Raw genomic sequence first — 14405 nt, 5'->3', positions numbered from 1 at the left:
GTACTTACCAATGATTCTTATTATTCAAAATTCACTAAATTTTAATGGGAGCTTTTCCTCAGATTGTATGAACACAGACCTCCAGGAAAAAAAAAAAAAAAGAAACCTCCAGGAACTCTGCTAGATGTGTTTAACCTCTTAAAGACAAAGTAGCAAAAATGGATTCATGAGAAATTTATGGGTAGCCGTTGTCTGTCCTATTTCCACAATATGGAAACCCACAGATTTTTGGCTAAGATATTAAGTTCCTTATATAACCTGGAAAGAGAAGTGTAAAAATCATAATAATTTTTAAATATCATGACTGTTTTTTTTTTTCTTTTCAGCAAATATAAGTATCAGAAACCATGCCTTGAAAATAAATATATTTGGGGAATACACACACACACACAAATATCCCATTTAAATGTTTCTTTTTAAGTAGGCTCCACACCCAACATGGAAGTTGAACTCGACCCTGTTTCTTTTTAAAACCCATCTTTAAATAAAGTGGATGTAATGTGCTACTTTTAGCATGAAAATTTATTGGTACGACTCTGTTCAAACTTATTTCCCATGTTTTCTTTTAATAAGACCACTGTTAACTTAGCAGGAAAAGTTACTCACGGCACCTGCTGAGATTCTCTTCACTGTACACAAAGTAGATGTTATTAAACTGAGGAGAAAGATTAATGTATTTCCTACTAATTCCATAGAAGAGGACATGTATCTTTATTAATGTTAATGGTGGGGGCCTCTCATTATTTTATAGAATAATCTGCTTTAGCAAAGGTTTTTCTTCTGAAGAACTTCGTAACATTTAAAGGTTAATATGTTAGGTAAAGAACAGTATCTTAAGATAAGCGTTTTTATTACAGGACATGATGGGATGGTTTTTATTAAATTATAGGATGATTTGAATGGGGAAGAAGAAAAAGTGCATCGCTTCTTGCCCTCAACTTTAATGCCTTTAATCAAATAATGACCTTCTGGAAAATAGTTAATTTTAAGCATTTGGAAAGATCAATACCACTTTGCCACCAAAAAATGGCCTAGACGATGAAATTTGATGTATTTAAAGTATCATTTCACCCTCTTAACCTAGTAAATAATTTAAAAATGCTTTCAATACCGCTTTGCCACTGTTCTGTTCCTCACTCTTTGAAGTGTGAGGATTGTGCTTGAAAAAGAGGGTCGAAGTTGGTACGTGAAGCATCCAGGCCTCAAACCTGGAAGCCGGGGTGATCCCCTCCATGAGGCCTTGTGTGTCTCTGCATTCGGGCCCCCAGAGAAGTACTGTGTGTTAAGACTGTACTTGAGGCAGCGTGTGTTAAAAACATAAAAAGTGTGAAAATGGAACGCTTCTGGTATGTTAAAGGGGTGGCTTAAAACATCACTAGTCACTTTGCATCTTTGTGATATCTTTAAACCTTCATGCTAAAGGTGAAAGATTCCGCAGCTCTGACAATTAGAACCCATTTTACCCCCAGCTTATAGAACATTGATACGAAATTACCCATGAGTGCCGACAGCTTTGTAAATAAAAAAAAAAATTGCCCTCTATTAACATGTTTGTGGGCAGATTAAAAACTGTCTTCATTAGCATAAGTAACACTTAAACGGATTCTTTTAAAAGTAGAAAATTATTTGCTGAATGATAAATTGCTAGCTTTATAGTTAGTTGTTGTTGAAAATGTACTCATTCAAAATGCCTGGTGTAGTTTAGTCTACAATACTGAATTTTTTGTGTTGGAAGTACTATTTAATGGATTATGTACTTAATCCTTGTTCCTACTACTTGCTAAAATGTAATTCATGCTTTCCACTAAAATGTTTGTATCAAATACCTCCCTATTTAGATTGATTTCTTTTAATATCATATATTATTATACTAGGTGCCCCAGAGATTGGAACAAAATACTCCTGCAAATAACACATAAAAGATGAGGGTGAGGGGAAATAAATACAGACTATAAAATGTTTTGCTTTTTAGAATTCAAATTATCCTTCCGTTTCTTAAAATGCATTTTTCCTTCTTCGTTGCAGCAAGAATTGTCATTTTCTTTCTTTTTTTTTTTTTTTTTATAGCTCTTGGGTTTAAAATGTATATGTACATAACAGTAAGAGATACATATCTGTATATTGTACGCACTGTATGAAATGAGTTTTTTTTTTCTCAGAGAATACTGAAGCCTCTTTTCCCCTGGAAAGCTAGCTGTGTAACGTGCTCCCAGCTTTGTCACAGAACGGGCTCTTGGAAGGGTTCTCCTTTTTACATGCGTGAGGCTGTAGAGGTACAATAAATTCATTCAAGAAAGGAGGTTACTTCTCTGCCTCAATTAAAATCACTGCACACCCCTTCTCTGTTAAAATGTTCAAAGTGAATTGACTTGAATTAATTGTTCTAAAAAGAGTGGAGTGGAAATCAAGGATTGAGTTTGGTTGGAAATTAGCAGCTGAGAGATGAAGGTGCCAGGATTTTTATTTAAATGTGGTACAACAAGATTCTGTCAGTAAAGCACATCATTAGAATATTGAGTTTAGAACTGCTAATTTTTCCTTTAAAATGAGCATACAGTCATGTGTTTCATGGACCATAATAAATCGCCATTGTGTTGTCATTGAATTTGTTTTGCTTTTTTTCAGTACTGGTTTGGCAGTCATTCTGCATTTTCTCTCTTTCCTTTTTTCCCCCCCGATCTTACTTTTTTTTTTTTTTTTTTAAATAGATCCCTCACCGAAACCAGTCAAACGAATGTTATTTATTTCATGCAGTCTTAGGTTTAGCATCTTCTGCACCATTTTCTTGCTTACGGTAGCAAGACATTTGCAGATGGTTCTTGGTTACTATAAAGTACATAACAGTATTTCCTTTGTGGCAGATGGATTTAAGACTTTTAGTTCTCAATAAATGTAGGTTTACAATACATAACTTTACAGGATTTGTGTTGTATATAACAGGTTTGAACATATTATCTCAGAATTCATCTGCATGGCATTTTCAGCTTATTCAGGGTTCATGCCAGTTTTTTTAAGTAATAGGGGGAGCGCTGTGATTGATAGCAACAGCTCAAGGCGTGATTTTGAATAGAAACAAAGGGTTTAGAACAGAAGGTGTCAAATTAAACTTCGTCAGTTTGAAAAGTAGTAACATCCTGAAAGTTTTACTAATTTATTTACATGTGGCTACTGTTTATATTTTGCCCTCTTTATATGCAGTGTAATGTTGCTTGGCAAATTTACTACATTTAAAGTTTAGGTTGTTCCTTGTACCATTTTAGTTTTCTGAGAATGGATCAGTCTCATTATTTTAAGGCTGTTACTCTCCTGTCTTTTCTACTGTACAGAACAGTCGTGATCTAATTTAATTTGGGAAGCAGCTCACTACTCCTGCCTATGGTCTTACAATATTTCAAGTCCCAGAGACCGCTCTTAAAAATGTAATTACGTTCACATTTTGCAACAAAGTACCGCATTTCATTTCTGGTCTCTCCTCTACCAAGTAAATCTATACATTTATCATTTAAAAACCAATACAGTACTTAGGGGAATCATCATTATTTGTCAGATATTACAATATTCTGACATGTTCATTGTCTTACCAAGTTTATTTGCTCTAACAATATCACTTATGAAAAAGTGACCTAGAAAAAGGTACTGGGGAATTAGAAAGCATTTGGCTTTTTTAGTCACTTTGTGCAAAACATAGATCAGATTACTGTCATCATTAATAGAGTCTCAATTGATAGGATTTGAGGTAGTCAGAATATTCCAAGGTATTTAAATAGTATTAGAATGAATTGATCTTATTTTTGCCAGCATAAATTGGGAATGAGCCAGTGTCTCTGCTGACAAAGAACTAGCGTGTCAAAATGTCTGTTTTCCATTATTTTTTAAGAGATACACACATCAAGAAAAGCACTCCCCCCTTAATTTTTTTTTTCTTCTTTTTGGAATACCCTTGTAGAACTAACAGTTCCCAGCTGCACCGTTAAATATTTTTCTAAGCATCATCTGATTTCAGTCTCTTAAAATCATCATGTCTCTTGAAAGGCTAGCAGAGACATGCTTCAAACTTATAATTTATCAAATTATTTTTAGATAAGGAATTAGAAGTATTATTTAAGGGCAGAGGTTAATAGCAAACTACTGGAAATGTTATGTTAGTCATGGGCAATTAATAAAAATAAGGATCCATCTCATAAGTATAGAGACACAGAAGTGACAATATGAGCAAAATATTTGTTGAATGAGTCAGGGCTCCTTTTCTGAAATATTTGTTAAACCAGCATGAGTGTGATTGTTTAGGAATTAGCTATCATTATTAGCCATTTTAAAAGAACTAATGATTTTCTTTTCCAAAGAACATCTGTGATCCACATGTTTTTTCACATATATCCGAGTGCTAACTGATCTGTTACTTTAAAAAGTTTCTAAAGGATTGGAAAAATTATTGGCGTTTTTCAGCTCTCTCAAGCATCTTTTCTCACGTGAATTGTTCTTAATTTAACTTTTAGTAATTTTTAGTTACAAGCGTTTATTTCTTTAAAAAAAAATCTTAGATATTCGATGTTTAGCATGTATTGCAATAGTATACAGTACTAGCTAAGTACAAAAAAACTCCCCCCCCCAAAACAACTTTTCTGTTCTGTTTTTTTATGAACCTGCTAACATCTGGAAAGGTAAATAGAATTGTAGCAATTTGCTCTGTTTAGGCATGGGGGCCTGTCAATTGCTGTAGCTGAAGAATGGAGACAAAGGGGAGGAGGAGAGTCATTTTAACCATAGTTAATATTCAAGCCTACAGGAAGATGTAGATCTAAAACCTGCATAGCATCAAAACTTAGAGGTAAAGTGTAAAGAAATAGCTGAGATGTAGGAAAATATAAAATGTTTTCATGGCTCAATCCAGATAGCAAATATTTGCCAATAAGAGCTAAATAAACATCTCCAGGGCATCATATGCAAGTGGGTCTCAAATACTTCAACTACTCAAATACAGTTCGAGAGTTAATATTATACTCATATAAATAGAGCTAAAATGTGACACATCATCATATTTTTCTGGAAATAAACATAGAATTGCCATGGTTAGAAAAGAAGCATAGTCGGTGACATTCTAATCACAATTATTATTTTTTTTAAACTAATATTCTCTCAGGTAAATCTTCAGTTTACTGCCTGCTCTCTTAGCCTTGAATTACGCATTCAGTGGCATTGAATGAGTGCATGATTGCATGACCGTCCCCTTGTACGTGTTTGTTTAATTACAAGACCTGCTGAGTAGAAAAACAAATGTCTCAGAAAAATTAGTAGATCTCATGAGGGTTAGCAACAAACAGTCACTCACCCTTGGCTGGTTAGTAGGTGGGCCTTGGGAAGCTGATGTTATCAGCTCTCCAGCTTTTCTTTTAAATTCTCTCAAATAGGCCATCTGGGGAAGAATGGGCCTTATTTCTTTTCACCGTATATTGCAGTTGGAAGGGGAAGGAGAATTTTCTCCAGTGGTTCAGTTTGGGAAGAAGGGAAGAAAAGTCATACCATTCTCTGGTCTCACCCCAAACAACAATCGCAACAACACACACACACAAAAACCCTCTCCTTGGCTAGTTCTAAAATCAGATAATAAACTGTGCTCCTTCCACTCCCATCCAACTAATTTACTTGGAATTTCCAAGAAATCCCTTCATCTTAGGTCAAGTCCCTAAAGCAGAGCCTAAGACAGGGAATCGGGTGTCTATGATTTGGTGAAGGACCCGGAAGGAGTGAGGGAGGATAGGGAAGAGGAGAAGGGGTCCAGTAAGAATATGGTCTCAGGTAGTCTGTATTGATGAGGGGAGGGCCATCTCCAGAGAGTAGATTGAAGGGTTGAGTGAGTTGTTACTTTGAGGGAAGAGGGCAGGGACATTGTACCACGGGGTAAGCCAGTCACTGGCCACCCCAGGGTGTGAGGGGGTCAGTGAGGACGTGGAGTAATTGTCCAGTCATCTCCAAACATTGCTCCAGAGAAGAGTATGGCTGTGAGCTTTTAGCAGGCAGCACGGCAGCTGGAGGTGGTTGCCTTGCTTGGCAAAGGGGGTCTGGGTGGGACAGGCTCCCTCTTACTCTCCACCCCATTGCCTAGTGTCCATCATGGCAGCCAAGATGAAGAACGTTTGGCATGAGGATTAGAAAATGTTAGACGATGTACTCTCTTGGACCACTCAGTTCTTGATAATCTGAGGATCAAAAATGGGGCCTTAAGGGAGCCATCAGAGAGGTTCAGGTTTTGGCATTCATTGGACATTTCCTTCTCTCTCAGCTCAGGAAATCTATTAAAATTCTTGTCTGGTGAATCATATTTCGCGCACTGCAATGAGCAGGAAAAAACAGGCTCCGAGATGTCCTTTTGGAAAGTTGTTTCTTGGAGAAGTCTTCTAACGCCCATTCTGATCATTATGCTTTACACTGGATGGCATCCTTGCTCATTGTACTGCACGTGTCTTTTCTCTGTCTCTCACACACACACGCACACGCATTTTTACATGTAGTTTCCTTCCTAATACAAAAATCCTAAACTTTGGGAATCCTTTTAGGAAACAAATTATTTTAAAAATCTGTCCTGTCTCTTCTTAAATACCTTCAGGATCTCAGATGGCCGCTCATCCGACAAGAAAGCTGGGCAAGACAAGAAGCACGTTCAACTTTGCTTTTCTCCTATTTCACATATTGCAAAGTCCGTGGTAAATGTGTCTTGCCCTTGGAATCATAAAAAACATGACCTTCCTTTAAGATGCAAATCTGAACATTTATTAGAAACAGAGCCTGCCTCCTTGACAGCCACAGCTATTCTCTCTTAACAGGTTAAAAACATTTTTTAAGCAGATTGGAGTGTTTTTGAGCATATAAAAAAAAGTTAACTTCACAGGGTCTTTTCTTTTTAGCTCTTAATGGAAAATATCAGCTCCCCACAGGCATAACTGACCTATTATGCCCTTGTCTCTAAGGGGTGGTTGTGTGAGCTGTTACGCTGGAAAGAAGATCCTTCTCCAGAAAACAGGACTCTGTGGGAGAACCTCTCCATGATCCGAAGGTTCCTCAGTCTTCCTCAGCCAGAACGTGATGCCATTTATGAACAGGAGAGCAACGCGGTGCATCACCATGGCGACAGGCCGCCCCACATTATCCATGTTCCAGCAGAGCAGATTCAGGTTCGTTTACCTTGGCCAATTCAATATAGCACTAAGTAAATAGAGCTTTAAACTTAGCAGGGAAATTAGCGTCTCTCTTCTTGCCGCCAGTCTAAACATAGGCTTTATTAGCAAGAGATAACGATACACTGCCATCTTGCTCATGGGAATAAAAGGAAAATTAGCACACTTTTTCCAACATGTGTATTGTGTTCCTTCTCCCTCATTTCCCCAACCACAAAATGCCAGGAACCCCCCTTTTTTACACTTCTGGTTTGGCAAGTGCGTCTTTGTTAGAATTGGGTTGTTTTTTGTGTGAGAGGTCAAATTTTGTTTTTTGTTGTTTTAAAATCCATTTAAAAAATACCACCTATTTTTTAATGACTACCAATACTGCCGTTTCTGTAGAGGAGGTTGTACAATCAGAACTTTCTACCTTGGATACTGTCCCAAGAGAGGAGGGGAGGGAAGCCTAATTGGAATCTTGTTTCTGACTAATCTTGTTTCTGGCCCTTCCTTCACCTTGTCGCTGTCTCCCCACACCCTCACAGAACACAGGTTAGGGGTGAGTCATGTCTGTTTGTCTTTCCTTTAGAGCCCCTCTCCCACCAGCCTTGGGAAAGGAGAGTCTAGAGGCGTTTTCTTACCAGGCCTGCTGACCCCTGCACCATGGCTCGGTGCTGCTCCTCAGGTGAGCGGGCACAAGTTACCTATGCCAGCAAGAGAGGGGGTGGTGTAAAGACCTGCTCCCTTGGTCAGAATTTGCAGACTTGCAGAGGACGTACTAACCATGGTGGTGGCCGAAGACCACTGTGCCAGCAGATTCAGCCTTGTGCTTAGCGGGTTCTGTCATGGGACTTATCTCCATTCGTCCGCTGAGGGACCTCCCCTATGAAGCTAGATTGGAAAGCTCTGGGACCAGGTAGTTTTTTGGTGCCCTATGGCCTTGATTTCTGAGGAAGCGTGTTGAATGGACTGGGGCTGTAGAACCTATTTCTGTTAAATCTAAGGGGATGTTTTTAGCTTTTCCCTTTAAGAGAAAATTCCATTGCCTTCCAGAGTCCTAAAATTCTACTGTCTTTGTTGAATCACCTGCATTATTTCTTGGTATTGCTGTGGGCGTGGGTGGGGAATGTATATATTTATCTAGTTAAAAACAGTGATAGAGTTATCCATCCACTAAGAAAAAAAAAAAAAAGTCCTTGAGTGTGTATTAAAGATAAATTGGAAAAGGGAATCCCTTAGGATATCAAGCACTAAAATAATCATGAAAGCCTGAAAAACTTACTGTTGTTTGGCAAAAACAAAAAAAAGAGACAGGTATATGTATAGTAATAAAAATAGTACTTGTTTGAAGATGCAAATTGTTTTTAATAAAATTGTTTCTTAGGGGAATAAAAGGAAATGCTTAGGCACAGTATAAACGCTCTAATATTTTGCCGCTTACTCAGGTTGATTTGCTTTGATGATAAGAATTATAGATATAGAGTGTACAGTATGTGCATGTGTTACACATTTGTTACGTATAATTGTGTATGGAAATTACAGAACACATACAGACACTAATTACGAAAACGTGTCTGTATACACTAAATTTAAATTCTAATCACATGAGTTTACTATAGACAAAACAATTTGCTAGCCGTTCGTTGTACGGTGGATCAACCTTTTACTTTTCGGTAAGGAAAAGAAACTTGCAGCGTCAGCCTAGTGCAATTTGGTAAGAAATTGTGTGTGTATTAAATCGGAACTGACTGGTAGGAAATTCACAAACGTGAGAATCTCAAAAATCCTTTGGAGTCTTAAGGGATACTGTTGAAGAAGAGCAGGCGTTTATCCATTTTATTTGGAGTTTAAATAAGGCTTTCTGTTCTTGCTCCATGCTTTAGCCATGGATGAAATGGGGCAAAACACAGGTTTCTTTCTCCCAGGGCTCTGTAGCACTCCTTTCGAAAACGCCTTTGAAATCCTTACTCCTCAGTCTTCATTTTAAATCTTTGTTAATTATTTACATCGTAATTTGCTTTGCTGTCTTCGCCTTCCGATGCATATCCTGGTGAAGTCCACGGCTCACATTTTCAGCGCGCTGAACTCTCACTTCCGTGAGCCGGGCCGGAAACGAAGGGGAGGGAGGTTCCGCTGACCTCCGATAAGGAAGCCCCGCAGCGCCCCCCCGCGCGCCCCCGCCCAAAACCCTGGTCGTGCCTCCCCTTCCTGGTTCTTACCACTTGGACTTCTTTCCCTGGTGCCGTGGGCCGTCTGGCTGGCCTCCCTTTGCGTCCTGGATCTCTGTCCCCCTCGGAGGAGCTCCCGGTGGGATTCCCAGCCCCCTGTCGCCTCCTCCGAGCCGGCTCCGTCCGCGCGCGGGAAGAACGCAGAGCCCTGACCGTCCGCTTGTTTCTTTGCAGCCGCAGCCGCAGGCGCAGGCGCAGCAGCAGCCCGCCGGGCCCCGGCTCCCCCCGCGGCAGCCCACCGTGGCCTCGCCCGCCGAGGCCGAGGACGAGAACCGGCAGAAGACCCGGCCGCGGACGAAAATTTCCGTGGAAGCCCTGGGCATCCTCCAGAGCTTCATCCAAGACGTAGGCCTGTACCCGGACGAAGAGGCCATCCAGACTCTGTCCGCGCAGCTTGACCTGCCCAAGTACACCATCATCAAGTTCTTTCAGAACCAGCGCTATTATCTCAAGCACCACGGCAAACTGAAGGACAACTCCGGCCTGGAGGTGGATGTGGCCGAGTACAAAGAGGAGGAGTTGCTTAAGGATTCGGAAGAGAGCGTCCCAGACAAAAATGCCAACACCCTTTTCTCGGTGAAGCTGGAGGAAGAGCTGTCAGTGGAAGGAAGCACGGACATCAGCGCTGACTTGAAAGACTGAGGTCCAAGTACTGCTTTCATTCAGCAGTGCCACTGGTATTTACTGACGAAGGGAGAAGTCCACCTTGTATTCCCTCCGAAAACCTTTGTTGTTCCTTGTTCGGCCAATGAATCTTCAGAAACTTGCACAAACAGGGAAGTTGAGAAAGGATAATACAGACTGCACTAAATGTTTTACTCTGTTTTACAAACTGCTTGGCAGCCCCAGGTGAAGCGTCGAGGATTGTTTGGTATTAAAAATTAAAATTTGTGTTCACGGGACACATCAAGGTGTGTACCCCGTAAGCATGATACCAGTGATTTTTTTTTTCTTTTTTTAAGAAATTATTATTCTGGAGCCTCAAACAAGCATTATAACTTCTGTGATTATTATTTCCTTCCTTTAATTATTTCTGTAACACTCCACACTGATCTTTGGAAACGCGCCCCTTATTTTAAAAAAAAGAGTTTGTTACTCTATTGTATGTTACAAAAGAACTATAGACTGTGGAATGCAGTTTAAAGATGACATATGCCAACAAATGCCTTGTATTATATGGCACTGCCGTAATTCAAATTTGTTTTTATTTTGGAAATAAAAGTTCACTGTAATTTTTTTCATTCTCATTGTTACATGATTTTTTAAAAAATGAAAAGAAAATGTGAAACACAATTTAGTCCTCATTATTTATTTGTAGATCCTGCAGCATCATGTTGTAATTAATTTTTTGGAAGTTTCCGTTAAATGTAATATTGCTTCTCTTGTTACCATACTGATTCTTTTCTATTTATAAATGTATTTTGATGGGCAGTAAAACAAAGTGTCTTAAAAGTTTTAAATAGAGAAAATGTGCTTTACACAGTTGCCTATAAAAAGTGCTCTATGTTATCCAAGCAATTCATACTATAAGCTTCACTCTTATTGTTGTATGCAATTTTTACTATCATGCAAATAAGCTTAGGTAAATAAAACTAATAGATCACCTTAGAAAATTATGCAATTAATGTGAAAATAATTGATGTTTGCAATGTGTCTTCCTTTGGTTTACAATCAATTTTAAAGCTACATCTGTATAAAATTTCTGTATAAAGGTGTATTTCTTTTTTATGAGTTTATGGCTATGAAAACACCAGCTATTTTGTTACAGCTGGCTGTTTTTATAAGTGTATCACAATTTTCTTTATGCAGAAATGTTCTGATTAGGAGTGGTTATTGACTGTAACTACACAATTAAAATTGTTTGTATGGTATGACATGGTAGGGTTTGTCTGCTTATGTGAAGTAACTTTAAAGAGTCAAAGATGGCCCTCTCAGTTAGGTGCATGTTAATATTTTCTTGATGATATTTTACTGATTTTAAAAAGAGCGATTGAAAAGTCACTAGAAACACTGTAAATTTAAATCACAAACACGCGCTCATTTTTTAAGTTTAACAGTGAAGACCATGACCTGTTTGGGGTTAGCATTTTGCCTAATAAACAGAGATAGTAGGATAGTCAGAAGACCTGCCAACAAAAACATAAATCTAGTCTCTAGGAATTATGTGCTTAGAGTGAATTCATCTGCATTTGTTTCACAATATTTAATTATGGCAACACTTCTTTTAAGCTAATGTATAAATATTTTAAAGGCCTTTAACAGTAACATAAAGTAAGTAGGGAAAAAATGGACCTTCTGTATAAAAACCTCTTAGTAAGCAATGTATTTTTTTTAAGTTATAAATGGAATAGAAGTTAATAACTGAGCTCATTTGGTTGTGTTATGTCCTAACTATGAGAACTAAATGAAGAAAGTAAGAATATCACACCTGGAATTTAAACACCGTCTTCAAAATTCTTGCAACATAAAACTCCATACACGCCATGATATAAAATGAGGTGTGCTGATGGTCACGGAAAGGATTGAGGCCAGGGTTTCGGGCTTTGTTATCATTTTTTTTGTATTCACTTTATCTTTTGCTGCTTCTTTTTAAGACTTCTTAGATGTTAATAAGGGTATCTGGGTTCCTTGATAGTTGGTTCTGAAATTGTCCAATCTCTTCATGACTAACATTTTTCCAGGCACTGATGAGCTCATTGGTAGGCAACTGGGCTGCTTTTAATATTGAACTTTTACTTAAGAAACTAAAATGGCATCATTGAAGACTCCCGATTCAGCTGTAAAAGTACTATTTACTTTGGAAGCACAGCTGAACTGCTTTGAAGGCAGCTGGTTTGCTGTAACTTGAAACTGTATTGAAAAAATTTTCAGTTCTCTTTATTAAATAAGACAACTTTTAAACATTCTTGCTCACGGTTCAGAAAACCATTTGAAGAAAAGAAATTTGAATTAATAAATTAGAAACTAGATTTTATATAGTAAAAAAATGAATAAATAGAAACTAGTATGCCATGAAGTTTTTTACAAAATCCTTTCTTTCTCCTTTTTTTCCTCTGGGCTTAGAGGGAAAAGCTAGAGCAAAAAGTAGTCTTTGATTTTATTTTAATTTTTTAACTAGCCCAACAGAATATAAAGGTGTCAGAAACTTTAATTATTTTGGAAGGAAAAATTGGGTTGCAAATACGATTTTGCCATTCCCAATAAGCTAATGTCTTTTGAAATAACATTTTGAATGAATTTGATGAGTGTGTGTGAGAAATCAATACAATACTAATAGTCTCACTTAGACCCTTTAACTTAAGCAGCATAATCTTCCTAATACAATCTTTTAAACCAAAAATAAATAAATAAAAAGCACATATCAGAAAACAGTTGATGGTCATGATGGAGTGAGCAAAATTGTTTTCAGGGAAGACGGCACAATTTGGAAATGATTTGTTTGGGTGATCTTCCACATTGCTCCCCCAATGTCATTTATTGTTCATACCAGTCCTCCTACCAGTGGCTATGGTAAAACTCCTTGAACAAGCTTCATTGTGTCCAAGTATTTCAGAAACTTTTAAAAGCTGGGCATGACATAGCGCTTTGTGCTGTTAAGACCTTAGCAGAGTCAGGTAGTTTACGGGTAATATTCAACCTTGTGCATCTGAATCTGTCATGGATTCCTTCCCTCAGCACTTTGCCACTAATTTGTATTACACTCTGTGGCCATATAATACTTGCACATTATGCAAAAAATAATGTTGACAGTATCTCCCTGGCACGTAATATGCAGAGTTGACACATAACCTTTGAAAACCAAGGTAACTAATACGTGTGCCCTAGTTGTGTGGCACTTGGTTAAAAAGTCTGTACATATGTATAAAATGTGTATTGATTAACATTTAGTCCTAAGGAATTCTGAGCTTAAAAGAAGTGGGTTTTTTTTTTCCAAGTAGTGATATCTATATCTAACTGTGCTTATCTAAAATATGTAGCTTGAGTAGAAAACATTTTCAAATGGTTCAACATTGAGTAAAAATGACAATCCCATACATTCCATTATTAAATTCTGCCCTATTCCCTATTGTTATCATCAGCTGATATTAAGGTCCTTGATTGTCACGATATTATCAATAAATGAGGTATTCTGAACTGCCTGGTGATATTTTCAAAAAGAGCAATTAAAATGTGTATACCCTATTATATAGCCAATAAAAATAGGACTATCTTGCTGAAGCCAGCCAAAAATTTGCATGATAGTGTGGAAGGTTCAAATGAAGGTTCAAAAATATGAATCACATTTAAAATATCAGAAGATACTGATGCTATAGTTTATCTTACCAATAAATATTTTTTACTTTTAAAGGGGGCATATTATGGATTCAGTATTTCTTCTGAGGCAATCCTTTTAATGTGAATACTAAATACTTGCATGTCTTTTGACAAAGGTTAAATTACAATCTATTAACATGCAGATTTTTGATAAAATACAAAGTACCCTTATTAAAGAAATGTGGTGGAAGGTGTATGTCCAGAATACGATTACCTGTTTAACAATACCAAATGTTAAATAAAAATAGTTTGGAATTAATGTTTAAAAGACGAGCAACATTTTTAAGCCTTTCTTACATTACCCTACTTACATGAATCATGTATTTCCAAATTTAACTTTATCAAAATAATTCCAAAAAGTTCCATTATGGCTTCTTGCCTTATGCCAGGGTTGTGTATGAAGTCAGCTTCTGTCAACTATTTTCAGTTGCTAGTATCCCTATTGTGATCAAAAGCATGAAACTTGGACCCCTGTTCTCTATGATGATGTTTGATGAGGAGATGCAATAAAACAGTACCTTATACTTGTTGCCTGGCCAAGGAAACAGACTCTCAAGGGACCTATTTTGCTCTAAATTAAATATTGAACATTATTTCAGTACTATTAGTTGAAAATTTTTTTTTTTTTAAGATTTTATGTATTTGACAGAGAGAGATAGGGCAGGAACACAAGCAGGGGGAGTGGGAGAGGGAGAAGCAGGCTCCCCGC

The 14405-nt window shown here is 37.6% G+C and overlaps 1 protein-coding gene across 6 annotated transcripts in view; it reads left to right on the top strand.

The window, feature by feature from the left end:
* The window catches only part of SATB1 (SATB homeobox 1), a 101614-nt gene extending 87713 nt beyond the window's left edge, over window positions 1-13901 (top strand). For 3 of the 6 annotated variants that reach the window (XM_064588461.1, XM_054504442.2, XM_054504441.2), the window contains 2 exons: window positions 6966-7169; window positions 9557-13899. In XM_064588461.1, the coding sequence (XP_064444531.1) occupies window positions 6966-7169; window positions 9557-10024 (672 nt within the window). In that variant the 3' untranslated portion in view covers window positions 10025-13899. Of the gene's footprint in view, window positions 1-6965; window positions 7170-7743; window positions 8237-9528 lie in introns of those variants that run through there. The other 3 variants (XM_064588471.1, XM_064588468.1, XM_064588475.1) reach the window with 2 other exon arrangements.
* Window positions 13902-14405: the final 504 nt, after the last annotated feature.

Source organism: Mirounga angustirostris, unplaced genomic scaffold (assembly GCF_029215605.1).
Source record: "Mirounga angustirostris isolate CCGP_5_RB_7025 unplaced genomic scaffold, mMirAng1.0.hap1 SCAF_1, whole genome shotgun sequence".
Lineage (NCBI taxonomy): Eukaryota > Metazoa > Chordata > Mammalia > Carnivora > Phocidae > Mirounga > Mirounga angustirostris.
Note: the sequence above shows the minus strand (reverse complement) of the source record. Positions and strands in the feature narration are given on the sequence as shown.